Source organism: Talpa europaea (genome assembly GCF_964194135.1).
Source record: "Talpa europaea genome assembly, chromosome: 16".
Lineage (NCBI taxonomy): Eukaryota > Metazoa > Chordata > Mammalia > Eulipotyphla > Talpidae > Talpa > Talpa europaea.
The window spans coordinates 7,455,412-7,483,111 of NC_140084.1; the positions used below are offsets into that span (position 1 = coordinate 7,455,412).

General features: G+C 52.1%; 1 protein-coding gene across 2 annotated transcripts in view; it reads left to right on the top strand.

Annotated features, from left to right (window-relative positions):
* The window catches only part of CDH3 (cadherin 3), a gene marked incomplete at both ends in the record, with an annotated part of 42,772 nt that extends 19,102 nt beyond the window's left edge, over positions 1-23,670 (top strand). For both annotated transcript variants that reach the window (XM_084257624.1, XM_084257625.1), the window contains 14 exons: positions 5,877-5,962; positions 7,878-8,003; positions 8,227-8,382; positions 8,472-8,616; positions 9,698-9,873; positions 10,542-10,670; positions 11,488-11,673; positions 12,684-12,925; positions 13,283-13,428; positions 14,271-14,495; positions 18,182-18,388; positions 20,917-21,047; positions 21,429-21,575; positions 23,461-23,670. In XM_084257624.1, coding sequence (XP_084113750.1) covers positions 5,877-5,962; positions 7,878-8,003; positions 8,227-8,382; positions 8,472-8,616; positions 9,698-9,873; positions 10,542-10,670; positions 11,488-11,673; positions 12,684-12,925; positions 13,283-13,428; positions 14,271-14,495; positions 18,182-18,388; positions 20,917-21,047; positions 21,429-21,575; positions 23,461-23,670 — 2,312 coding nt within the window. The remainder of the gene's footprint in view (positions 1-5,876; positions 5,963-7,877; positions 8,004-8,226; positions 8,383-8,471; positions 8,617-9,697; positions 9,874-10,541; positions 10,671-11,487; positions 11,674-12,683; positions 12,926-13,282; positions 13,429-14,270; positions 14,496-18,181; positions 18,389-20,916; positions 21,048-21,428; positions 21,576-23,460) is intronic.
* Between the last annotated feature and the right edge of the window lie 4,030 nt (positions 23,671-27,700).

The window sequence follows — 27,700 nt, forward strand, 5'->3', positions numbered from 1 at the left end:
TCACACTCCAAATCCCGCATTCTCCATCACCTACCTGCCTTGAGGATTTGAAATCTGGCCCTGCTTCTTCCTAGTTGTTGTTCCTAGTCTATGGCTATTCTCTAAGGCACTTCAGCCTCAGCCAGCCTCTTGATTTCTGAGTTGTCAGAGTGGGAGTAGTAACTTCCACCCTGCAGGTTAGTTTCTGAGGGTTCGGATAGGAAAATACTTGGCTGCGTGTCTCAGGCAGGGTGGGTCTTTGAAGTGTGTTCCTGTCTGTCTGACTCACGCTGCTTGGTTCTGTTCTCCGTCCAGCCGAATGTGGGGAAGAGCTGATGGGGCCAAGCCCTCTGATGCAACTGGAAAGCACAGTCTTGAGTGGAGGCATGTACACTCGGGGTACAAGACTATTGACTTCTTGTTGGTTGGCACCATTTCTGGACAGTCTATTCTTACTGTTTGTGCTACAAATATCTGGAACCACATAATAATGGAAACAAGTGAGCAAACAGCGGTGAAATGTGCGGTATACTCATGGGGGGCAGATGTTATAGACAGCAGGAAGAGGGTTTCTGAGTTCCTGGCAACTCTTAGAGTTTGGGAGATTAAGGCTTCTGTGTAATAGGATCATCAGTCCATTAACCTCCTGCTGGGTGGTTAGGGAGGAGAGGATTTGAGAGCTGTTCAGAGTCCTCATTAAGGGAAATCGCTGACAGACTTATCTGGCCAGTCTTCTAGCTGAAGACCTTCCCTTGGGAATAGGAAAAGTGACTTACTTTTTATCAGCATGAGTCGCTAATGGCTAATGCGATTGTTCCCTTGAGTGGGGATTCAGAAGGTGTGCTCTGAAATTCTCATCCCTGTTCTCTAACCTGGTTTCTCCATACATAAGCCCAACCTTCCAGTTAGAGGTGTTTTTCAAAGGTAATTAAAAGATACACATGTTGCCTTTCCGGCAGTGACAGCCTCCCCAGAGAACATGCCTCTGGGCAAAGGATCTCCTTCATCCCTTTCCAGAAGAGGAGACTCAAGAAGCACCTGGTGAAGAACCCCAATTCCTCTTTCATGGATGTGAAATGCCCAGGAGGCTATCAAATTTGTGGCTGTGCACAAACTATTATGCCAGCGGTTGGGAGGAAAAGCCAGGCTTACAGAAGGGTGCTCCCTCGGATGGAAGCAGCGCTAAATGCACCCTGAATCAAGATGAACGGGAACCCATCCCAATAGCCACATTTTGGGATAAAAAAAAAAAGCATGTTAGCACAGACCACATTGATCTGTGCTTTTTAAAAATTAACATTATGTTTTAGAGATCTTTCCATAGGAACTTCCTCACCTTATACAGCTTCTTAATGGCTGCATAGTGTCGGCCGCATAACACAAGTTAATCTTGTGTATAACACAAAGTTAATCTCTTACTGATAGACATTTAACTTGTCTGGATTTCTGCTACTACAGTCAATAGTTGTTCATTTCCTTCCAGTCTTTTTTCTGTACTTATGAACACAGCGCTACATTCTCTTTCCTTTGTAGCATAAAACCTTCCCTAGATAGTTTTTAAAAACCCCTACTGGGCCTCCCCAGTGGCGCAGCGGTTGAGCGCTGGGTTGCGAAGCTGCCCGAAGCCTCCGCGGCGCCGGTTCGATCCCCGGCTGCTCCCCGGCCACCGGAGGAGGGTCCCGTGTGGCGCATAGACCTCTTCTGCCTGCTCTGCTCCCCACTCTGGCTCTGGTGAATTCTCTCACCCTCCCGCGCTTCTGACTGTACCCAGTGCTTGTCTAAATAAATAAATAAATCTTTTTTTAAAATAATAATAATAAAATTAAAAAAAAATAAAAACCCCTACTGTAAATATTTTGTATAGCTGTGTAAATTATCCATGGAGTATGTGCCTTATATGAAGATGATTTAACCTTTGCCACATATCTTTCAAATGTCCTCAGAGGATGACGCCAGAAAGCTGTGTGCTGCAGGTGCAGGACAGCCTCCCTGGATTCTCGCTGCCCCTGGGACCCTCTGGAACCGAATTAGACCTGCCTCTTCCCCCTCCCCACTGGCCAAGCATGTCACAACCCAAGACTCCTCAGTGGGGATGTTGTCAAGGAAGCAGGGCTGGTTTCTAAGCAATCTTCTCTTTCTCAGGGCACATTCCAGCCCTCCACAAAGGCTCCTGCCTGAGTGCATGAGCTCCTGGGGCTGTGGGGAGCTGAAGGAGTGCTGTCTGCTTTACAGTCCCCTCTGCCCTCTTCCATTCACCAGCTCTGACCCCAAAGAATAGGTTAATTCATCTAGGTTAGTTTTGCCTGGTTTTAAACTTCATGTCCATGGAATCATACCTGCCGCCTCCCTTGTATCTGGCCTCTGTCAGTCAACCTTATGTCTGTAAGATTCACCCATGTTGTCACCTGTCCTTGGAGTTGATTCCTCATGCTGTCTGTGAAGTCTAGCACCATGTTCTGTTCCTTCTAGCTGGATGGACGTTTGGACTGTTTCCAGTTTCCAGCTGTTACCGACAAGTGCTACTGTGGGCATCATAGCCCCATGTCTTTTGGTGACTGTTTTGATTGGATCTGTGCCTGCAAGTGGGGTTGCGGTGTCTTGGGGAATGTGTATATTTCGTTTCAGTAAATGCTGCCAAATGGTTTTCCAAAGTGACTGCCCCATTTTACACTGTTGTGGCTGACTTTACTTTTATTTTTTAAGGTTTATTTTTATTTATTTATGCATACAAGAACTGGGTGTAGGCCAGAGGTGCAGGGGGTGAGAGGATTCACCAAAGACAGAGTGGGGAACAGAATAGGCAGATCAACTGTAATACACTGCTGAGGGGAGCAGTGGGCGAGTCAGGCGAGGTCTGCTGGGCCATGTGGGTATCTCCCTGGCCGGGGATTGAAGTCATGCTGCAGAGGCTGGTGATAGCTTGATAGCGCTGAGACTTTAACCCCTGTGCCACCAGGAAGGCCCCTATTTACTCGTCTCTTGGTGGACCCTTGAACTGTTTCCATATTTTGTCTATTGTGAATAATGATGCTATGAAAAATCGTGAACAGGCACACATTTGGGTACACGTGTGGGAGTGGAATCACTGGGTCCTGCGGCAGTAATACGTTTAACGTTCAAAGAAACAACACAACACCCACCACCATCCACTATATGCCCCCTACCCTTGCTCTCACCCCCTCCCTCTTCACCTCTGGTAGTCTCATTGCAGTTTTCATTACTCACAAGTTTATCTTAATTTGTCTGTTTATCCATTTAATTTGTGTGTCTTTCTCCAGTCCCCTGCCAGTGGGCACTTCGCTTGCTTCTGTATCTTAGCTACTGTAAAGAATACTGCAGTAAGCACTGTATTGCGTAGAACTTTTCAGGTGGATGGTTTCATCTTCTTCAGATAGATGTCTGACTTTCAAGAAACCTCCAGACTTTCTCTCTACAGCTGCATCATTTTATTTATTTATTTTTTTATAGAGGCATGTTTTATTTATTTGTTTGTTTGTTTTGTTTATACATGCACTGGGTACAGTCAGAAGTGCGGGAGGGTGAGAGAATTCACCAGAGCCAGAGAGGGGAGCAGAGCAGGCAGAAGGACCGAAGTACACTGCTGAGGGGAGCAGCGGGCGGCAGGAGAGGTCTGCGCGCCATGTGGGACCTTCCTCCGGTGGCCGGGGAGCAGCCGGGGATCGAACCGGCGCTGCAGAGGCCGCGGGCAGCTTCACAACCCAGCGCTCAACCGCTGCGCCACCGGGGAGGCCCCAGCTGCATCATTTTACATTGCCACCAGCCGTGCAAGGAGCTTTCTCACATTCCTGCTAACACTTGTTATTGTCCTTTTTTAAAAAAGCCATCAGAGAAGTTTCTTTTTAGCTCTTCTGCCCAGGCATATGAAAAAATGTTCAACATCACTTGCCATCAGGGAAATGCAAATCAAAACTACCATGAGATACCATCTTACACCAGTGAGAATGGCACATATTAAAAAAACTAGCAACAACAAATGCTGGCGAGGGTGTGGAGAAAAAGGAACTCTTCTGCACTGTTGGTGGGAGTGCAAACTGGTCCAACCACTGTGGAAAGCTGTGTGGAGATTTCTGGACCTACTAAACATAGAGCTTCCATATGATCCAGCAATTCCACTCCTAGGTATTTACCCAAAGGACACAGATACATCAATTCCAAAGAACACCTGCACCCCTATGTTTATAGCAGCACTGTTTACAATAGCTAAGCTTTGGAAACAACCCAAATGCCCAAAAATAGATGACTGGATCAAGAAGATGTGGTCCATATATACCATGGAATATTACTCAGCATTCAAAAAAGATAAACACATGCAATTTGCAGCAACATGGATGGCGCTGGAAGGGATCATGCTCAGCGAAATAAGCCAAAAAGAAAAAGAAAAATACCGGATGGTCTCACTCATAGCAGGAATCTAGAAAACTTAAATAAGGGACCAGGAAAATGAATAACTATAAGAAAGTGAAAATCAAAATCAACAAAAAACTATGAACCAGAGACACTTTTAGGGGGGCGGGGGTGGGAGGGGAGGGATTGGGGTCAGAATGGGGGGGCTGCAATTGTATGGGGAATATAACAATAAAATTTATTATTAAAAAAAAATAAAATAAAAATAAAAAAGCCATCAGCCTGGGCCTCCCCAGTGGCGCAGCGGTTGAGCGCTGGGTTACGAAGCTGCCCGCGGCCTCTCCGCTGCTCCCCTCAGCAGTGTATTTAGGTCCTTCTGCCTGATCTGCTCCCCGCTCTGGCTCTGGTGAATTCTCTCACCCTCCCGCGCTTCTGACTGTACCCAGTGCATGTATAAACAAAAAACAAGCAAAGAAAGAAAGAAAGAAAGAAACATGCCTCTATTTAAAAAAAAAAAAAAAAAAAGCCATCAGCCCAAGAGGGTGTGAAGTGGCATGTCATTGTGAGTTTAAGGAAGCAGGGCTGAAGATTCCCTAATGCCTGGCGACACTGAACATTCTCACGTAGGTGGTTGACTCTTGTCAATAATTGGGTTGATCGCCTTTTGTGGTTGAGATTTAGGAGTTCTCTATATATTCTGGTTATTAATCCTTTGGAATTCTACTTTTAAGACTATAGGACAATTTTTTTAAAAAAGGACAGTTAGGGGACCTTACCCCAACATTTCCATCACACACCACCAACCTGGTTGTGTTCAGTCAAACGAGGGGCCCGGGCAGAGTGCGGTGCCGATGGACCCTGGTGTGGCCTCGGCCTCTTTCCCTGATTTCATGATTTGGCCACCAGGAAGGGGGCCGCTGTGAACACTCTAGCGTGTGTCTTGGAGTTGGCACACCTGGCCTCTGAACCTGTTTACTCATCTTTGAAAGGGGACTAATACCTACCTTGGTAGTTGTAAAGGATGAAATGCACCTGGTCTCTGGCTTGGTGAATGGTAGTTATTAACTCAGAGCTCCTGTATAAAGGGTGGCCAAGCAGCAAGCATTCAGAAAAGCATGACAAACTGGAACAACCAGAGGTCGTCCAGCGTGATCTGTGTGGGCGACCGTGTAGCCGGTACTTACTACGGTGGTGTGGACGCATGCCCTTCAAAATCCTGAAAGCCTGCCTCTGGCTGTGACCTAGGCTCAGCCTCTGAGGCCACCTGGGACTAATGTCTATGATCTTGGCTCTCTGACCTTAAGAACAAAGAAAGTGGCTTGGCCTACAAACTGACTATGAAGCACTCTCCCTCAAACTTGGAATCCCCCCTGAAACTTGTGGCCACACTGCTCTTCAGAGGCAGTAACCCCCAGTGCAGTGGCTTGACAGCACCCATCATCCAGTCAGGGGACTCTTGGTGGGTTGTTTCCCCTGGGCTCACTTCAAAAAGTCCCCTCCTCCTCAGTGCTCTCCCTTTCTCTTCCCTGCAGTATTGTTCATGGATTGCCCTGGACAAGAGGCCGCCCTGCAGGGAGCCAAGGACGACTTCCCTGTGCTGAGCGACGGAACAGTACAGGTAAAGCACTAGATTGGGAGGAAGCTGAGTCACCCTTCAGTGGGGCCTTAGCCCTGAACTGCCCACAACTGTGGTCACACTCATCTGGAGAGGGCAGTGCTTGCAACCACCCAGCAGGGGTGCCAGAGAGCCAGGCCAGTGGGCAGAGAGCTGCCCATTGAGTAATGACCATGCCCTTCGTCCCTGGGATTCCTTGGTCCCCCACCCTGTCCTTTCCCTTGTCTTGCTGGCAACTCCCAAGTGAAGGTGGTTCTAACACAAGACTGCCAGTCCTAGGAGCTTCATATTTGGTCACGCTGCTTTGTTTCTCTCATTCTTTTTCTAAACATTTATTTATTTTTGCATACAAAAGCTGGGGCGTAGGCCAGAGGTGCCCGGAGGGGGGTGGGTGAGAGGCTTCACCAAAGACAGAGTGGGGAGCAGAACAGGTGGATCTACTGAAATACACTGCTGAGGGGAGCAGCGGGCAAGATAGGAGAGGTCTGCACCGTGTGCTCCCTGGCTGGGATTGAACTCGTGCTGCAGTGGCTGCTGACAGCTTCATAGTGCTGAGATTTAACCCCTCGAGCCACCAGGGAGGCCCTCTGTAATTTTTTTTTTTTTTTTTTAATTTATACAAAAGCCGTACAGGCCAGATATGCGGGAGGGTGAGAGGATTCACCAGAGACAAAGCGGGGAACAGAACAGGCAGACTGATAAAATGCACTGCTGAGGGAAGCAGCAGGCGAGACAGGAGAGGCCTGCTCACCATGTGGGCTGCTCTGAGGCTGGTGGGGTTCGAACCAGCACTGCAGAGGCTGCAGACAGCCCCACAGCACTGCGCTCAACCGCCTGCGCCACCAGGGAGGCCCCTCTTTAATATTTTGAATAGTTGTTACATCCACATGGTTCAAAGATTAAACATATTAAAATGTTACACAATGAATAATCTTCCGTTTCTCCCCATTGTCTGTCCTCTCCACCCCTCTAAGAAACCGTTAACCAGCTTCCTTCCATAGTTTGTGTGAATATACACTTGTGTTATAAATGACATTTTATATATGTGTGTATTTTGCATATATTATTATCTGTAAAAGTTATTTACATTTGCACCTTCTTTTTGCACTTTAAAATTTATTATATCTGTACAATGCCTCCTCTTCCCCGCAGATAATAAGTGTTATTAGTTTCTTCTGTATCTCCTAGACTTTGTCTTTGTTTTTTTTTTGTTTTTTGTTTTTTTTTTTTAAGATTTATTTATTTATGCATACAAGACCTAGAGTATAGGCCAGAGGTGTGGGGTGTGAGAGGATTCACCAGAGACAGAGTGAGGAACAGAACAGGCAGACGGACTGAAACACACTGCTGAGGGAAGCAGCGGGCGAGACAGGAGAGGTCTGCTGCGCCATGTGGGTTGTTCCCTGGCTGGCCGGGGATCGAACTTGTGCTACAGAGGCTGCAGATTGCTTCATAGTGTGGTGTTTAACCCCTTGCGCCACCAGGGAGGCCCTAGACTTTGTATTTGTACAAGCAAATATAGTATATGGTCTTATTGTCCTATCCTTTTACATTAAAAGCAGAACAGTGCCTGGCATGTATTGACCATGACGTGTGTTAAATAAAACACCGAACTATGTATTAAGCTATTATGTACCTTGGTCTTCTCATGCAATAGAATATAGCAAAGATCTTCCCATATCAGTACAAAGAGAGCTTCCTCATTTTCAGAGCCGTGTGCTATTCCACCAGGTGGATGTACTGTAGCACCTTTACTTAATCCTCCTTGATAAGTGAACATGTAGAGCATTTCTAAGTTTCCTTTTGCAATAGACCCATGTTCTCTCTCTTCACCCTTAACTCCTGCAGGTGAGAGGATGTTGTTGAGTGTGTTCCAGCTCTTTGCACATCTGGGTTAAGAGACTTTCTCTCCTTGCAGGAAAGAAAGGCTTTGGCAATCTCTCCATTCAAACGTATCTTACGAAGACGCAAGAGAGAATGGGTGGTACCGCCAATATCTGTCCCTGAAAATGGCAAGGGCCCCTTCCCTCAGAAGCTGAATCAGGTATATCTGTGCCTTCTCCCTGGAGTTCTTGGGAGTTCCAGGGACCCTCATTCAAAGGCCCAAATATGAGGTTTCTTCCTAATGAGCGCTGGGACTGCAGAGGAAGCCTTTATAGCGGAAGCGGGTTCTGATAGACCAGACCTTGTCCCCCTCCCTATGGAAGAGTTTGCTGCGATTGTGAGATGTTTGACACTTTGTCAGCTGCCATCTTTTTTGCTTTCAGCTGAAATCTAACAAGGACAGAGGTACCAAGATTTTCTACAGCATCACGGGGCCTGGGGCAGACAGCCCCCCTGAGGGGGTCTTCACTATAGAGAAGGAAACAGGCTGGTTGTTGTTGAATAAGCCCCTGGACCGGGAGCAGATTGCCAAGTATGAGGCACGTATCCAACAAGCAGGACTCCAGGACCTGGCGGGGGGGTGGGGGTGGGGTGGCATCAGGCTGACCCCAGACCTGTGTGCCCACAGCTCTATGGCCACGCTGTGTCAGAGAATGGGGCCTCTGTGGAAGAGCCCATGAACATCTCCATCATTGTGACAGACCAGAACGACCATAAGCCCAAGTTCACCCAGGACGTCTTCAGAGGGAGTGTCCTGGAGGGCGTATTACCTGGTAAGAGTCCTGGGGAGGGCCTGTCACAGATCTGCTGGGTGGAGACCTGGCCTTGGATCAACTTCTGGAATCACCCAGAGGTCAGCCCACACCCTTAAAAGCTGGAAAACACTCCACTTCTGATCTCCTTGGCTAGGTATCACCTGCAGTCTCCTTCCCCACTCCATCCCAAGGTTCCTGAGTCAGATTCAGTAGAGGTCTGGAATCTGAATACTTGACACTTTCTGAAAGTTTTAGCTAGTTGGCCTGACTTGGGCACCCCGCTTACCCTGCAGCTGCAAAGACCTACATTTGAATTTTGCCTCCTTACCTGCTGCAACCCTGGGCAAGTTCTTGACCTCTGAGCCTCCATCTTCTCTGAGAAGGAGTTGTGAAAAATTAGAAGCAGCACAGCAGGCTATTATGTAAGATGAGGCTCCCCCACACGAGGTTTCCTACGAATGGGGAACAGAAAGTAAATTGCCGGAACTGGGAGAAAGGGCGGGAGGGGGCCTGTGGAAGGCTAGGGAGGTAGCTGCGTATTAATGCCCTCGAAGACAGGTGGCCCAGGCTGCACTGGGAAGGGGCTGCCTTCTCCTATGTGTTGTGGAGAATTACAGAGACGTGTGACATTCAGATTCCCAAGAGGAAAGCAGTACTTTAAATGAGATGGGATCTTTTTGTCCTCACATTCAAGAGGCTTGAGATGCCCAAGCCGGGCTGGAATGGCGCTTGGAAGCGTCGTAGACCTGGTCCTTGTATCTTGCTGCTTGTCCCGAGGTTCCCTCATGTCATTGCTAGTGCTCCAGCCCTTAGATCTGGTAGCCCATTGGTCAGAATTTAGCCTCATGGCCACAGCTCGCTGCAAGAAGGGATGGGAAATAACTTTAGTTCCAAGTGGGCCTTTGTTCCGCCTGAAATGACTAGGATTATGTTCCTAAGAAAGCAGGGAGAAAGGACACTGGGCACCGACTGGTCACCAGCATCACAAAGTGAAAGGGGTCAGAGCTGGTGAGTGGGGTGGAGGCACTCAAAGCTCCGGGAGTGGCCCAGGCTGCCCTGGGAGCTCACGTCGCCCCTCTACCCCCTCCCCGCTCTCCAGGCACTTCTGTGATGCAGGTGACAGCCACGGATGAGGACGATGCTGTCAACACCTACAACGGGGTGGTTGCTTACTCCATCCACAGTCAGGAGCCGAAGGAACCGCACGACCTCATGTTCACAGTTCATCGGAGCACAGGCACCATCAGTGTCATCTCCAGCGGCCTCGACCGAGAGGTGAGTGGCACTTGGGGAGAGCATTGCCTAATAGGTTTGCCCGGACTGGGGCCTGACGCTCAGAGCAGAGCAAAAGCCCCTGTCTCCACCCCAGAGCCCCAGGGGAGCATTGTGATCTCAAGTCAGCTGGGACTGGTGGCAACTCCCTCCCAAGTCATGAGTCGTGTTGCCGCGCGCACAGCTCCCTTGGACCCGCGGCCGCTGCCAAACGATCTCGTTCAGCTGGGGAGGCAGCCATAAAATGCAGACGTTTGATATTTCCCGTAGCTTTCCTCATTTCCTCTCGGAATGGCTCACTGAGCACGCACATTGCCCAGATCTGTCCCTTGTGAGCCACAAAGTAGAAGTAGCTCCGTGGATATTAGAGTTGCTGCCTGTCTCCTAATTAATACCTTCACCCAAATCCCCTCAGGAAGCTCCCGTTCTGGGTCAGTCCGGGGTGGGGTGCGGTCAATGCCTGGACTCGCCCACACCCCAAGAGAACTGTCTGAGCCTGCAGACCACCCTCTGCCCCTCTTGCTTCTGTTCTTGTGGTGGCGGGTGAGCAGTGGGGTCGAGGCAAGAAACATTCCTGTCCCTCCACTCACACCCAAGTTGTGCCTGAGAGCCCAGGCTGAGGGACCTTCAGACCAGACCCACCGAGGCCTCACACTTTCCTTTCTCTGCAGAGAGTCCCTGAGTACACGCTGACCGTCCAGGCTACAGACATGGACGGGGACGGCTCCACCACCACAGCAGTGGCCATCGTGGAAATCCTCGATGCCAACGACAATGCTCCTGTGTTTGACCCCCAGAAGGTAATGCTCCCCCTCCCCTCGTCGGATATGAAGGGCTAATGCCCCCCTTCCCTCGTCAGATTTGAAGGGCTAAGGTATTTCCTTTCTGAGACTCAAACCGGCCTGTCTTGCTCAAGCCCCACATCTGCCACTTCCTAGCTGTGTGGCCGTAGGCACACGCCTAACCGCTGTGTCCCCTTTCCTATCTAGAGATGGAGATGGTTGTTACCACTGCTTTTTGTGCTGACTTTTAATTTAAAAAGAAAAAAAAATCTGTGTCCACAAGCCCAGTGCCTAGTACGTGCCAGATAAGAAAGTCTTTGTTTGGTATGAAAAGTTCAACACCGTCAGGGCCACGGTGACGCCCCCCGCCCCTTGTTCTTCAGATGGCGCTGACTGTTGTGGCGCATTACTCGGGGGTTTATTCTGAGTAGTTGATTTCCCATCCTTGCTACCTGTTGCAGGACTGCCACAAAAGTCCCTGATGATGGCCCAGAGTGGTCAGCACCTGGCCCCTCTGCCACCTTCCTTAGACCTTCCCCATCGCAGCCAGCTGGTGGTCACCCATGACGAGGGCGAGGGCACCAGACGGGCGGGCCTCTGGCTGTTTAGAAAGGCCCAAGAGCAGTGTGACCTGTCCCAGCAGCCGTGTGGCTGATTGTCGGGCCTTCCTGCCCCCGAGTGTACCCTGAAATCCTGAGAAGTGGATTAGCAGGTCCTGGAAATGGAAGGGGCTCAGACTTGCCTGGGGAGTGGGTCCCCAGTTGCTGAAGAGCCATGTCTCAGGCCAGCCTGTCTCCCTGCTCTGAGTGTGCTGTGCTTCCCCCCACACCGACAGTATGAGGCCCATGTGCCTGAGAATGAGGTGGGCCATGAGGTGCAGAGGCTGACGGTGACCGACCTGGATGTGTCCGACTCACCGGCCTGGCGCGCCACCTACCGCATCGTGGGAGGCGACAACGAGGACCGTTTTGCCATCAGCACCCACCCTGAGAGCAACCAGGGTGTCCTGACAACCAGGAAGGTCAGTTGGCTTGGGCGTCAGGCAAGGGCATTCTTGGGCAGTAAAGTCTACAGCCTCCAGGATAAGGAGGTTCCGCCTGCCTTGGGCCATTCGCCAGGGATGCGCCAGGCCTGTACCTTCCAACCTCGTCCTTCCCTCTCGCGCAGGGAAAGCCCTCCATGCAGAGGCATCTCACCCCCGAGGCCAACTGGAAAAACAGAAGAGTCTCTGATCTAACCACACATCAGTGGAGGCAGCACCCTCCCTGGGTGCTTTGCTGCCCCCATCTGGCCCCACAGGCCAGGCTGTTATGTTGGAATTCTTTTTTTTTTTTTTTTTAAGATTCATTTCTTTATGCATAAAAGAACTGAGGTGTAGGGCCTCCCTGGTGGCACAGGGGGTTGAGCACCGCACTATAAAGCAGTACACAGCCTCTAGCACAAGTTCGATCCCCAGCCGGCCAGGGAGCAACCCACATGGCGCAGCAGACCTCTCCTGTCTCGCCCGCTGCTCCCCTCAGCAGTGTATTTCAGTCAGTCTGCCTGTTCTGTTCCCCACTCTGTCTCTGGTGAGTTCTCTCACCCCCCGCATCTCTGGCCTATACCCCAGCTCTTGTATGCATAAATAAATAAATCTTTTAAAAATAAATAAATAAATAAATAAATAAGAAAGAGATTCTCCACAGCCATGGACGCACAAATGTCCAAGGGGATATTGGGAAAGTACTTTATACCCCTGCCTGAAAATGTCAGTGGCATCCCATCCCCATCGTGGGAAATGCCTCTCAAGTTTCTAAAACACCTTCTGTGGGGTGTTACCACCCCGTTGGGAGCCAGTATTCTAGGGGTGCCTAGTCTAGTTGCTTTCGAGGTGGTCTGAGAGGCCCCACTGGATGTCCACTCAGGAAGTGCAGGCGGACAGTTGCTGGTGGGAAGCCAACTCCCCACTATGGGGCCTTTCCTTCTGACCCTGCAGCACGGCCTGGGGCTCCTCACAAAGTGGCATTTACTCCTCCTCCTCTGCTTGCCCAGGGTTTGGACTTTGAGGCCCAGAACCAGTATACCTTATACATTGAAGTGACCAATGAGGTTCCCTTCGTGGTGAAGCTCCCAACCTCCACGGCCACCATCGTGGTCCTAGTGGACGATGTCAACGAGGCGCCCGAGTTTGTCCCACCCTACAAAGCCTTCGAGGTCCAGGAGGGACTCTCCGTGGGGACGTCCGTCTGCACCTACACCGCGCAGGACCCTGATGAGGGCACGCAGAAGATCAGGTACTCGGGAACGGACTCATGTTCAGCCCACGGTGCTGGCACCGTCACATGGGTAGTCTGTGATGACCAGCACATGCTGTCAGTACCATGAGGATCGTTAAGTATTTTGGCATCACCCCTCACAGGGTCCCTCTTCCTCCCCTCCCCAAGACTGAAGACTGAGCAAAGCCAGGGGCAGGCATTCTGCTGTCTCTCATTTTCCCTGCAGCTTCCTCCCCCACCAACCCTTGCTATCCGAGTTACCGTGTAGGGATGAGATGCATGTTCCACCCCTGCCTAGGCGCCCCCAGTTCCGTCTTCCAGTTGGCACTCGGAGGCTTGGAATGATGACAGAATTCTGTGGTGCTTCCTTTTCAGTTACCACATCCTGAGAGACCCAGCAGGATGGCTAGAGATGGACCCAGACAGTGGGCAGGTCACCGCAGCTGGTGTCTTAGACCGTGAGGATGAGCGGTTTGTGAGGAATAATGTCTATGAAGTTGTGGTCTTGGCCACGGATGATGGTGAGAGCTTCCTTCCAGCCCCTCCACATGGATCCGAGGTCACATGACATAGCATGTTCCCTCCATAGGCAGAGAATGGGGGGGTGTGTGTGTGTGTGCACGTGTGAGCGTGTGATGCGAAGGGGCTCAGCAAACCAATCTGGAGGGTTAAATGGGTTATTTACAGTAATGTTTTTTAAAGACTGGTCCTAGAGTGGCTGCCCACGATTCCAGAATCCCTAAAAACCCAGGTATTGAGAAATACCTGAAGACTCCTTTCAGCCTGAGTCTTTGGTTCCTTGAGCCCTGAATTGGCCTGCATTTCCCCCTTGGGATTGCTTGAATAGGGCTGCCTAGAAAGTGCCACAACTAATTAGTGATGACACACAATCCTGATGATAGGATTGTGGCAGGGGGTGGGGGGGTGCATGATGTGGTTGTTATTCTCTGCTTGACTTAAAATGAACCAGGCTGGGAGGCAGGTAAGGGGTTATGCAGGGTGATAAAGGGCAGCTTCCTTGAAGCTCAACAGCAAGCTGTGCTTTCGCTCTAAGTGATTAATACTGGTTTTGCTGTGTAATAGATGGGTAATGAAATGACTGTGCATGAAGTGGCTGCAACTGTGCTGTGATTGCCTAGTAATGTCTGCCGTGGGCACAACAAGAGAATGATGGTGTGCATGCCACAATCTGCCATCACTGGTTTCATCCATAGTGAAGTGAGGCATAGAGGGCCTTAAGGCTTCAGCTGGGCAGTGAACAGGACCGTCCTAGGGCCAACTGGGCTGGTCACAAGGGAACTTAACCTTGATTCATCAAACCAGCCAAGGGCTGACAAGGAGTCATATGTGTAATTATGCACAGGGAGCCCTCCCACCACTGGCACGGGCACCCTCCTGCTAACACTTATCGACATCAACGACCACGGCCCGGTGCCCGAGCCCCTTCAGATCACCATCTGCAACCAAAACCCTGTGCTCCAAGTGCTGAACATCACGGACAAGGACCTATCACCGCACACCTCCCCTTTCCAGGCCCGGCTCACACATGACTCCGACATCTACTGGACAGCAGAGGTCAGCGAGAAAGGTAACAGAATGGCAGTAGGTGGTGACAGCTTGACTGGGTGGGCGTCTCCCCAAAACGTGACCCTACACACATTCCTACCCCACATCTTGTAAGTGATGGGGAGGGGGCGGTGCGAGGTGTCTTCAAGAACATCCGTCAGGTGCTACTTATTATCCTGGTCTACGCCTGTGGATTTGCCAGGAGCCTTTAAAGACCATTGTTCCCCAGCTGCTTTCCCAGGCCCAGGGAGAGCCGGGACGTGATGTCATCTCAGTGTCACACCCGAGTCAGGGCGCCAGGGGAGAGTCCCTCACGGGCACTGAGCTACTGTGCAGTGCTCGCGTAGGTTAGGGTACTTAGTCCTCAAGGCAGCCCCCTGAAGAAGGTACTGTTCTCACAAGCACACGTGTGCACCCCTGGGGTAGAGAGGAGCAAGCCAAGGCTTTCCAGAGCTTAAATAGCTTACAAAGTGCCGGCGCCGGGATGTGAACCCAGGCAGTCCAGGGTGTGATGCTCCATGCCGGCCGCGGGCAAGGGGTTTTTCTTTGTCCCTCATCTACTCTCCCTACCACTCTCTGTGTTCAGCGTTTTGATCCCTGTTTACAGATGGGAATGAGGTTGGGAGAGATTAAACAGCAGAAGCTGAGCACGGAGCCCCAGCTCCCATCCCATCCACCTCTGGCCTTCCCTTCCCAGCCCCCCCGCCCCGCCCCACCCCACTCCCACCGAAGCCGCTCAGTCTTCAGAGTTCCCAGTCCAGGGCCTTACTGGCATCGTGGAACGAAGCAGAGGTGGAGTCAGGGCGCAGTTTCTAGAGAGCAGAAAACAGTACTTGAAGCAAGTGAGACCCGGGGTGCATGCCAAGGTGGATCCAGCCCTCTGGTGCCAGCAAGGCCCCCAGAGACACTGCGTCATTCTGGTTTATGATGCTCCCTTTCCTCTTGTGGCTCCGGTCCCCGGGGAGAGAGGTGGAGAAGCCCTGCATTCAGGCTCTGCCCTGCAAATGCCCAGCGTCCCTCACAGCTGCTGAGCCCAGCCGAGAAAGGGCCCCAAGGCCTGCGGCCTCTGCCCCATCGAGTTATGAGTCTTGTGACTTGGTGTGTCTGTCCGGCACTTTCACTTTGGGGAACCCAAGTTGGTCTCCTCCCACCCCCTTGTGGTCTAGAAACCACCTTTTTCTTCCCTGAACACACCCAATACAGGTGCGAGTTCTGGAGCCAGAATGCCTTGGCTCAAGACTTGACTCCTCCTCTTCCTAATTTTGTGACTGGGCAAGTTACTGAATCCCTCTCGGCCTCAGTTTCCCTCTCTGCAGAATGGCGCCAGGGGTGGCCGCGACAGCAGAGGGAGTGGAAACAGGCAGAGCGTCATGTCTGGAGAGTGGGTGCCCTCGTCACCTCTGCTGTTTCCCAGTGGCGACCACAGAGGGACTCTGAGGGGGCGCATCATGGGAAGACCCCAGTGATACCAACACCCCATCCCAGTATTGGTGCCTGCTTCTTGCTTTTTACTTAGTTTTCCTGACTTTGCCCCAGTCGTCCAGCAAGATAATCAAAACTCTGCCATATTACCTGTGATCTCTGGGGCTCAGTTGGAGGTCAGAGCAGGGCTGGCACATGGCGTCAGTCTAGCTCCCATGACCACCAGTACCACTCCCATCATCAACGGAGAAGGCAGTACTGCGACATAGACCAGGGAGGTGGTGGGGAGACACCCTACATTGGCCCCTTCTCACGTGGACCAAATACCTGTTCTGCAGCGCCCCCTTCTGCCACTGCTGAGGGGGAACAGTGGGTCCTCCCTTCTGATCCTTTTACTAAGGGGCCCAGAGCCTTTGAACTAAAAATGGCTAGAGGTCACTGGGTAGGTGGGCTAGAAAAGTGGGGTTGTTTTTGATGGCCCCCATATCTGGGGACACTACTGGCATTTGGTAGGGAGAACAGTAACACTTGGGGAGTCCTACGTGCTGTAGAATGGTTCTGCCCACACTGACAGCTCCCTCCTGGAGAAACTAGGGTCTAACTTCAAGGCCTTTCTTCAAAGAGCCTTGACCCTAGATTCCTCACCCACAGCAAGGCCCACCCCACCCCTGTTGCCACCCACTTAGGCCTTTGAAGGCCCAGAGCTCCTTGCAGCCTGGTTTCCAGCATCTGCCCCTGAGCTGGCATGTAGGCTTGGAAGACGTGAGAACAGGGGTTAGCATCTTTCCGCCTAGCTGCACCAGCTGCATCCACAGGTCATGATGTATTTGGATTTATTAATAGTTAGGTACCCTGGGCCTCCCCGGTGGTGCAGCAGTTGAGCGCTGGGTTGCGATGCTGCCCGCAGCCTCTGCAGCGCCGGTTCGATCCCCGGCTGCTCCCCGGCCACCGGAGGAGGGTCCCACATGGCGCGCAGACCCCTCCTGCCGCCCGCTGCTCCCCTCAGCAGTGTACTTGGGTCCTTCTGCCTGCTCTGCTCCCCGCTCCGGCTCTGGTGAATTCTCTCACCCTCCCGCGCTTCTGACTGTACCCAGTGCATGTATAAATAAATAAATAAAACAAAACAAATAAATAAAAATAAATCTAAAAAATAATAATAATAATTAGGCACCCTTAGAAATAGAGGTTCTCCTATCTGAAAATTCTATCATGCAGTTGAGGTATAAACATCATATTGCCAGCCACAAGAGCAGCATGATGTGTTAACAGATGGCAGTGCACTTCCCACTGGGGGAGCAGGTGACCAGTCACTGTGACTGTTTGGAGCGCAGGGTCGCCCTCTCAGGGAGAACAGCCTTCTTACTGAGCCCAAGATAGCTGAGCAGGGCCTCCCTGGTGGCGCAGCGGTTGAGCGCTGGGTTGTGAAGCTGCTGGCGACCTCTGCGACGCCGGTTCGATCCCCGGCTGCTCCCCGGCCACCGGAGGAGGGTCCCACATGGCGCGCAGACCTCTCCTGCCGCCCGCTGCTCCCCTCAGCAGTGTGCTTCGGTCCTTCTGCCTTCTCTGCCCCTGCTCTGGCTCTGGTGAATTCTCTCACCCTCCCACACTTCTGACTGTACCCAGTGCATGTATAAACAAACAAACAAAAAAAACAAACAAATAAATAAAACATGCCTTAAAAAAAAAAAAAAAGATAGCTGAGCAGCCAGCAGTACTGGAAAGTTTGTGCCTCTGCCTGCCTCGACTTTTACAAGTTCATATTAAAAAACTACTATGACTATTGTATTTTTTTAGAAATAAAGGGGTGAATTTATTCTTTTAGTTCAATAATCCTTTCCACAGGGCCTCCCTGGTGGCGCAGTGGTTGAGCGCTGGGTTGCGAAGCTGCCCACAGCCTCTGCAGCACAGGTTCGATCCCCGGCCTCCGGGCGAGGGTCCCACATGGCGCGCAGACCTCTCCTGCCGCCCGCTGCTCCCCTCGGCAGTGTACTTCGGTCCTTCTGCCTGCTCTGCTCCCCGCTCTGGCTCTGGTGAATTCTCTCACCCTCCCATGCTTCTGACTGTACCCAGTGCTTAAATAAATAAATAAATAAATAAATAAATCTTAAAAAAATAATAATAATCCTTTCCACAGTGGTGAATTTGATGTTCACTATCTTTGAGTTTTGACACTCGGGTAAGTGTGCTTGGGGAATCTTTCTCCCCGTCTCCTCAAACATCTGTTGTGGTGGACAGTCACCACCACTAACAACCTCCCAGGGTGAACAGATTCTCTCTCTCATCCAGGCGACTCTGTGGCCTTGTCCCTGAAGAAGTTCCTGAAGCAAGGCCCATATGACGTGCATCTGTCTCTGTTGGACCATGGCAGCAGGGAGCAGCTGACGGTGATCAGGGCCACTGTGTGTGACTGCCACGGCCATGTGAAGACCTGCCCCGACCGTTGGAAGGGGGGCTTCCTCCTGCCTGTGCTGGGGGCTGTCCTGGCTCTGCTGCGTGAGTCCCAGCACCTTTCCCCACCCCCCGGGATGGGGTAGTTAGAAGACACGGTTCTACCTTCTACTTTGGGGACCAAGGGACCACCAGTGTGGCCCCATCTTCCTCAAGCTCGTGGTTCTAGGAGTGTCGTTCAGTCAGTGGATAAGGAGCTTCTGGAATGTGCGAGACTTGAGGACATTGTGGTGAGCAAACAGCCTTGGCCCTGGCTCATATCATCTAGAATCCAGAGCAGGGGCTCTGAAGGGGTGGTGGTGTCCTGACCACCCGCACTGGCATTCCTGGGAATTTGTTAGCAAGGCCAGTTCTCAGGTCCATCCTGACCTATTGATGAGACCCTTGGGGGTGAGAACCAGTCAGTAATCTCTGTCTTCAGAGAGCCTCCCAGGGGTTGTGAGGTTCTGAGGCTTACTGGAGTTTGAGAACCCTGGTCTGATGGGCTGCTGTATTTAGTTAAAAATATTTCCTTTACTCTAAAGATAGAACCTGTTATTTCTTCCACACTTTGAATTGGTGTTTGCACAGAAAGTGCATTCAATCAGATATGAATACTATGGCTTCATCAAAATACTGTGCACCAAGCACTGTTCTGGGAGTCATTACTTTATAAAATAGACCAATTCCTGTCCTTGTGGAACTTACTTTCCAGTGCAGGAAGCAAAAAACAATAATAACTTGTCAGGGAAATAGGTGTTTGCTGTGGAGAAAAAGAAAGTGTGGGAGGGTGGGACGTGAAGATGGGGAAGGAGATCTGCAGTTTTTAAATAAAAAGATGGGCTGGAAAGGACTTGCTGAGAAGGGAATATTTGAATAGACCTGAAAGAGGTGAGGGAACAAACCATGTAGGCACCCTAGGGAGTGGTGAGTGCAGAGGCCCGAGGCCGTCTGTGTTTGGTGTATGGAAACAGCAATGACTGGAGTGGAGAAGAGATGAAGTCAGAGAGGTGATGGCTGTGGTGGGACGTCCCGTGTGGTGGTCTTTGTGAGCTGTTGTGAGAACTCTGGGCAAAACAGGACATCATCAGATTTGGAGCAGAAGAGTGATGTGAGTTGACTTGACTTTTACAGGACTCCTACTAAATAGGCTGCAGAGGGTAAGAGTGGCAGGGAGACCACTGAGGAGCTGTTGCCATGGTCTTGGGCACAGATGGTAGGTGGTCACTCCGACCAGGATGCACTTGGTGGTGAGAGATGGTCCTGTCTTGAGTAGAATCTGTCAGGCTGATCTGTGGTAGGAGGAAGACAGCCAGGAATGAGTCTAAGATCTGAACAAGTAGAAACATGGAGTTTCAGTTTGGGAAAGGGCACGCGGAGAGATTTGCCAGGCAGGTGCATGGAAATACCCGTATGCAGTTAGACACACAAGCTTTGGGTGCCTTTCCCCAGAGCATGGGAGGAGAGGGCAACAGCGGGGTTGCATCTAGCCCACATGGGGTGTGCATCTTGAGAACCCACTGAGCCCAAAGAATGTTCAGTCTGTTTTGTCTGCCTGGAGAAACCACGGCTCCGTGAGCAGGCAAGATCCTCTTCCGTTCTACAGCCACAGAGAGTGCCAGGGACACCCTCTTTCGGTGGGATGAACTTGGGGTGGTCCTGGCAGTCAGGGAGAGCAGCCATCATCGGTTGGCCAGTCTCCTTGTCCCTAAAGCCAGTCCCTCCATTCAGGTCGCACCTGATTATTGCACTGTCTTGCCTTTAACTTAAAATCTAAGGCTATGGGCCTCCCCGGTGGCGCAGCGGTTGAGCGCTGGGTTGCAAAGCTGCCCACGGCCTCTGCAGCGCCGGTTAAATCCCTGGCTGCTCCCCGGCCACCAGAGGAGGGTCCCACGCAGACCTCTCCTGCCGCCCGCTGCTCCCCTCAGCAGTGTACTTCGGTCCTTCTGCCTGCTCTGCTCCCCGCTCTGGCTCTGGTGAATTCTCTCACCCTCCCGCGCTTCTGACTGTACCCAGTGCATGTATAAACAAAACAAACAAATAAATAAATAAAACATGCCTCTATTAAAAAAAAAATAAAAATAAATAAAAAAATAAAATCTAAGGCTAATTTAGGGGACACTTGGGACCGGAGAGTCTTGTTGCAAAATGACATCTGCTGGGAGAGCCCCACCCCAATAGAGGTGGCTTTCCTTCAGGAGGAGTGACGGGAAAGGACCCGGAACTAGAGGGGTGGGAGTAGAGGCAGAGGGGAGGGGTGTCCCAGTGCTGCCGGGAAGCTGAGCTTGAGCTGAGAGAGCCTGTCTGGGCGGGGTGGGGGGGGTGTCCCTGGGGAGGTACCTGCAAGTTGGGAACCTGCTGGGTGTTTGTGTGACTCCACCGCAGGGGGCGGGAGGCAGACAGAGCCAGGCAGGCCGAGTCCTGTACCCTTCTGGGAGCTGGGCGTTCTCAGAGGTGCCGGGAAGCAAGTGAGGTGTGTTCAGCCCTGGCTAGAGCAATGTGGCGTAGAGTTAGATGAGGTCCTGAGCGCGGGGGCTGTGCATGGCCGTGTGGCTGAGCGTGGTGGTGAGTGCTCACCCTCTCCCTCTCTTCAGTCCTCCTGCTGGTGCTGCTCTTCTTGGTGAGAAAGAAACGGAAGGTCAAGGAACCGCTTCTGCTCCCAGAAGATGACACGCGGGACAACGTCTTCTACTATGGCGAAGAGGGAGGTGGCGAGGAGGACCAGGTCAGGCGTCGGGAGGTCTGGGCATGGGAGGTGGCCGGCCCTGGGGCCACTGCAGGGACGTGCGAGTTAGCGGCTCACCATGTCAGCTGTGTTGACTGGACCCTGACCTGAAGCCTCAGGCTTTGTGCACAGCTGACCACGCACTCTGCCCAGGGGGTGTCCGCTCCGTTGCCGGCTCTCTGACCTCAGCCAAGGTCACCTTGAGACTGCACTTAATTTGGGGGAGGGGGTTCGTGTGTGGCGACTGGGGCTTCGGAAATCTCTGGACTTGTCTTCCAAGACCTGCCCGTGAACCGCCTATCCGGGTGTTGGGGGGAGGTCGGTGGAAGTTACATGGTGAGACCGTGGTCTGATCCCACGCCCTCCTTCGCTTTCATGAAGGACTATGACATCACCCAGCTCCACCGTGGCCTGGAGGCCCGGCCCGAGGTGATCCTGCGCAATGACGTGGCGCCCACCTTCATCCCCACGCCCGTATACCGCCCGCGCCCCGCCAACCCAGACGAGATCGGGAACTTCATCATTGAGGTGAGCGTGTGCAGCCGCGGGGCCATGTGCTCAAGCACTGGCGGCAGGGGGGTGGCGCCTGGGCTCTGGGTGTTGGCTCTGGGTTCAAGGCCAGCCCCATCACCACCCAGCTGGGTGAGAGTACCTGGGGCTTCCGTTTCCTCCTGCATAGAGCCCTAACTTGCGGTGGGTAAGGATAGGCTAGGCATAAGTTATTTACTTATTTACCTGTGCAACAAATACAGCAGTTACTCAGAGAAAACAGGAACCTCACGACCTGGGTTTGAAGTTGTGGAGATCCCAGGTGATCCCACTGGGGGACAAAGGCTGGGCCCCTCTGTTGCAGGTTGTAAGGGTGGGATGAGCAGCCCCTGGAACAGGCCGGCATGGCCTGGGGAACTTGAACTGCTGCTGCCTCTGACTCACCCCTGAGGCTGAGACTTAGTGGCTGGCTGGCTTCAGAATTTTGAAAAGATTCCCACGTAATTGAAGTTTGGGACGCACTGGCCGGATCCCTGGCATTTGTTGGGGAGCGATTGCTATTGTTGCTGATAACTGTGAACCCTTACACGCTGGACTTACCTGAAGAATTTTGATTCATACCAGTGCCTCGATCCAGGCATCCAAGTTTTTCAGCTCTGACAGGTCTTTTGCTCTCCAAGGGAATCACTCACACCCTGGGTTGTGAGGGACACCAAAGTGAGTACATAGGAGAAGAGAGGAGCTTAGCACAGCCTGGTACCTTGTCAGCAATCCGTGAACAGGTTTTGAAGAGGAAGGATGGATGCCCGCACAGATCGGTGGATGGATTGGGGGATTTGAGGAAGCTGCCCTGGGCAGAAGGCTCGATGGGCAGTCACAAGTCCTCACCCTGTTCACGTTCTGCCTGAGCCTTCCTTTCTGCAAAGAGAGAGACCGAACAGCTCACCCTTCTTGCCTTCTAGAATAGCCTGATGGTGAGGCTCTGTTCTTGGGCCTGAGCACGCTGAGAGTGCTGGCAAATCAAATCATTTGGGGGGAGACTGCAGGGGGCAGCTGGTCTGAGAAGATGCCTGCCCCTAAGTGCCCGGAGCTTATTCCTCCAGTTTGATGAAGACGCCTTCGCAATGTCTGTGTGCCGGGCAGTTGGCAGATACTGTCTTCCCCCGTTCGCTCCGCAGGGCAGGAACACTGCTGTCATCCTCACTTTACAAGGGGAAAATAGTGTCCCACTCTGCCAGGGACTGCTCTGATAAGCGCTTTACAGTTGTTCCATGTGTTCATTTATTCCTCCAAACCTGAGGACTCCCCATTGCAGAGATGAGGGGGAAATGACAGAGGCTCAGGGACTTGCCCAAGATCACAGAACCAGTGTATGAGGCCTGTGTCAGGGTCCCCGCCTGCGACCACACACCTGTATCCCTCGGGGCACTTGCTGCGGGCCTGCTGGCTCTGCAGAGCATGCCCAGCTGGCCCTGAAACAGCCCATTTACACCTGGATTTCCTTGTAAAAACGTGAGCGAAACTTAAAGTGTAGATAAATAAGGTAGAGTTCCTTAGTGTTTCCTTAATTATATTTTCTTTTCTCTAGCTAACTTTATTGTCAGAATATACTAGATAAAACACCACAACACCTGTGGGTTAAGTGACTGTTTATGTTTTTGGTCAGGATTCCGACCACCAGCAGGCTGTGAGTAATCGTTTTCAGGGAGTCAAAAATGGGACGAGAATTTTCAGCTACTGAGGAGGGGTCGAGGCTCCTAACCCCCAACTGTTCAAGGGCCAGCTGTGTAGGCCTGACATTCCTTCATCCTTCCAAGCCGTACAGGAGGGGAGCGATGGCATCGCAGATGTGGGCATGCCGGCCCGGCCAGGTGAGCACGCCCACGCCCTGCAGCTCCTAACCACCTGCTCTCTGTCGCCACAGAACCTGAAGGCGGCGAACACAGACCCCACCGCCCCCCCTTACGACTCCCTGTTGGTGTTTGACTACGAGGGCAGTGGCTCGGACGCCGCCTCCCTGAGCTCCCTCACCTCCTCGGACCAGGACCAGGACCAGGACTATGACTACCTGAGCGAGTGGGGCAGCCGCTTCAAGAAGCTGGCCGACATGTATGGCGGCGGCGAGGATGACTAGGCCGCCCGTCGGCAGGGCCAGGGACCGGACGTCAGGCCACGGCCACAGCTCCCAGGTGTCCCAGTCCCACCTCAGCCAAGGACTTTGGAGCTGGTCGAGAGCGGCTATAGCAGCTCGGAGGGGAGAGACCTGAGTCCGACATTGAGGGGTTGGTTTCTGAGCCTTTGGGAACAGGGCCACGTGGGCAGTTTGCTTTCAACACTAAAAACCTCTCAGCTCAAGCCGGGGTTGCCCCGGAAGCCGAATTTCTGAAACTCTCATCTGCCATAGAATGTGCTGCGCCGTCTCCTGGGCCCAGACTGATTTTGACCCTCCTCGTGGTGACATTCTTCTGGAATGGACCCTTCTCCTTAGAAAAAGGTCTTCTTGTAACCTGGTTTTTTGTTTTTTGTTTTTTTTTTAATTTTTAAAAAGTTAGAGGCAGGTCCTCAGCCATCCCCTGGAGTCCTCTGGAAGCCCAGCCTGGACCTGCTGTGTGTGGAGCCCTCGCCACTCATCCCCAGGCCCGAGGCCTCATGTTCAAATGGGTTACAGCGTTTTTATACTGAGCGTGTCTAGTTTGTTCTTTTTTATTTTCCCTTTCAAGTGTAGATGAAGAGTGATGACAATCGTGTAAATGTGCTAGAACCTTTTTTATTAAAGGAACTTTTCCCAGAGGTGCCAGGGGAGTGACCTTTTTGACACAACTCACTGTATCACACACCCATTTCAGGTGTACACTCAGTGGATTTTAGGGTTTTCAGCTGGACTGGGGGCGTGGGCGCCTTTGCCCTGCCAGCCTCCCCGCAGCTTTCTCCCAGTGGTAGAGGAAGCTCAGGATTCATTTACGACCCAGGTCGGGGCAAACCATCTGCCTCCCCCACAAATTCCCAACTGCTCTTCTGTGTGTGAAGACCGTTAGCCTCCACCCAGGGCCTGAGCCCTCCCCCACGCCCCAGAGCTACCGGCGACATCTTTTCTGGAAGGGTGACCGCTGTCGTGGGTGTGGTACTGGAGAGTTCGAGTCTGTGGGCACAATGTGGAGAGGCAGGGGTAGGGGCTCCCGACTCTGCTATTTCCCAGCAAGTCTCTTAACCTCTGCGCTGGCTTCAGTTTTCCATGTATTAAATGGGAGCTTCTCTGGAGACCGAATGACACCTTACATGGTAAGTGCCATTCGTGTTCATTGGTAGCAGTTACCATTTATTCAGGCCTTTGAGGGCCAGATCGCTCTTAACTTGAATGATTTGCAATCACACTGTGAAGGGATTTTCCAACTTTAAAGAATGGCCTCTTTGTATTTTTTTTTTTTAAATGACACCCGATGGGCGTCAGAATCAAGCCAGACAGAAAATTAGAGAACTCGCCCAGGATGCTGGTGAAACCGGAACATTCCTAACAGCCCCGGGGCCTGATGTAGGAGTAAGGGCAAAGAGGCAGCAGGGAGAAAACTATTTCATTTTTGCCTTTGCTAGAGTGAAGTTTCAATTTCTCTTGACAATGAACCAAAAGAAGGGACTCTGAAGTGAAGCCAAAGGGATTGCTGAAGCTGAACTAAACGTCCTTCCTGTAAGAGTGAGTCTTTCGAGCAGAGGTAGGCAGAGGGCCGCCCCGGCCCCCAGCATCAGCCTCCCTGGCTGCACCAGAGACTGCAGGCAGGACCCGGCAGTGTGTGAGCCTCCCGGACATCCATGCACATGCGCGTGTGAGACCGAGGCACTCAGGAAGGACTGCAGGGTCCTGACGCCTCGGGGCCCAGGTGGAGAAATCAAGAGATGCAAGTAGGGTGAGACACCTCCCCTGTCTTTGGTCTGCAGCACCTGAGCCCACGGTCAAGGCCACCTCCCGCCTCTCACTCTGCGTCTCAGATGCCTCCACCAGAGCCCTGCTCCTCTTGCTGGCGAGGTGGAGGATTACAGGTACTGGAGCCAGCAAACCCCTGCTGCCCCTCATCGCCAGCTCCCCTCTGTGGACCTGAAGCAAGCCTGAAGCCCTGCCTGTGCAACTGAGACTCGTAATAAAACCAAATAGCCACTCGCAAGGGGTTAAGCACAGCACTATGAAGCTATCCACAGCCTCTGCAGCACGAGTTCAATCCCCAGCCAGGGAGACGACCCACATGGTGCAGCAGACCTCTCCTGTCTTGCCCGCTGCTCCCTTCAGCAGTCAGTCTGTCTGTTCTGTGCCCCACTCTGTCTCTGGTGAATCCTGTCACCCCCCACCCGCCGCACCTCTGGCCTGTACCCCAGTTCTTGTATGCATAAATAAATAAATCTTTAAAAAAAAAAAGACCAAACAGCCACTGTTAAGGCTGGTCTGGCTCACCTGAGATTTTAAAGGGAGTTGAGGAGGAAAAGCTAGCGGCCTTTCCTAGCCATGCTGGGTCTCTGTTGAATCTAGATTCCTTTGGCGGTGGAACCAGTCACCTCTGAGTGATCTCGAAAGAACAGCCTGGGCTCTGATGGGGACAAGTGGTACGTCACTCCCTCACTCTCCTCCTCTGCAAATGGGACCTCAGGATTCTTGCCTAGAATAAAAAATCAAAGTAATCGCAGCTCGTAAGCCACCAGCACTAACCACTCAGTGGGTGCTGTTCTAAAGTAACCAATGAGACAGACTTAGCAAAGGGGACCCTCTGAATGGTTTCTTGGGTCCGCAAATGTTGATTCTTCACATTTTATGGTTTAACAGTTTGGTGTGTGTCCTTCCAATGTAACCCCCCCCTCCCCAGAAACTCCACCCCTACCTCGTGAAACACATTCTTTTTTTTTTTATTTTTAATTTTTTTTAATAACTTTTTTTTTTTTTTAGATTTATTTATTTATACAAGCACCGAGGCACAGTCGGAAGTGCTGGAGGGTGAGAGAATTCACCAGAGCCAGAGGGGGGAACAGAACAGGCAGACTGACAAAATACACTGCTGAGGGGAGCAGCAGGCGCAGCGGGAGAGGTCTGTCGCACCATGTGGGACCCTCACCAGTGGCCGGGATCGAACCGGCGCTGCAGAGGCTGAGGGCAGCTTTGCAGCCCAGCGCTCAACCGCTGCGCCACCAGGGGAGGCCCTGAAACACATTCTTAGCGTTATACCTTTTTAACAGGACACGTGAGGCTGCCTTACGTTCTCCAACACATGCTGTTCAAGCATTAGCGTTTATGGGATCTCGCTGTCATCCGTGGGCGCTAGTAATTCTAGCTTTTTGCTCTTAACAGTGTTGAACTCCCCAGGCTTCATCTCTGCAGGCACTTCAAAGCCAATCCCCCAGCTGGCGGGACTGGCCGAGGGGAGACTGGTCTTAGTTGGGGTCCAGAGTTCTCAGTTCCAGGCAGAGAGATCAGTCTAGGATGACTGGTTGCTGGAAGGACCCCCATCACTCTATTAAGTAACTCCCTACCCCTGCTTTTAAAAGCCAAAGTCTCAGCACCCCAGTCCAAAATAAGGATAAAATGAAATTCTGTTGGAAGAAAGGGTTGGGTGCCCACCTCTGTGGCCTCGTCCTGATGTTTCTCCCTAAGTCCCGAACGCAGAGCTCTCCAAGTGACTCCCAATCTGGCCTGTCTCTGTTCAGAGGGGAAAATAGGGCTTCAAGCAGGCCAGACCCCCAGGCCTCATCTCACACCATACCTTTTCCCTCAGTGCTGACCTGATAATCCTATTCCTGCCAAAGAGCCTGCAGATAGCAACTGTCTTCCCTGGTGAGCTTTGCCCAGGCCCTTGAGGGCCCTGAGAAGTGGATGAGCAACTGAGGCCCCAAATTCTTGGCCTCCTGGACTTAACCAGGAACCCTCACGGGGCCACCGCAAGCAGACCTGGGCAGGGGAATGCTGAGGGATGGCCTGCCTGGGAGGGGCCCTGAGGTCAGCCAGGCCGGAGCACTGCCTTGGGAAGGGTGAGAGTGGCTACCTTGGGAGCCATTGGCAGCCCACACCCTGGATATCCAGTTCCAAACTGGGGAGCTCCACAGGGCCAGCTCCCTTCTGGCTGCAGCAGTCATCTTCCCACCTCCCACTAGGTAACCTAAGGAGGCATAGTTTAGAGCATCAGTTCAGATCC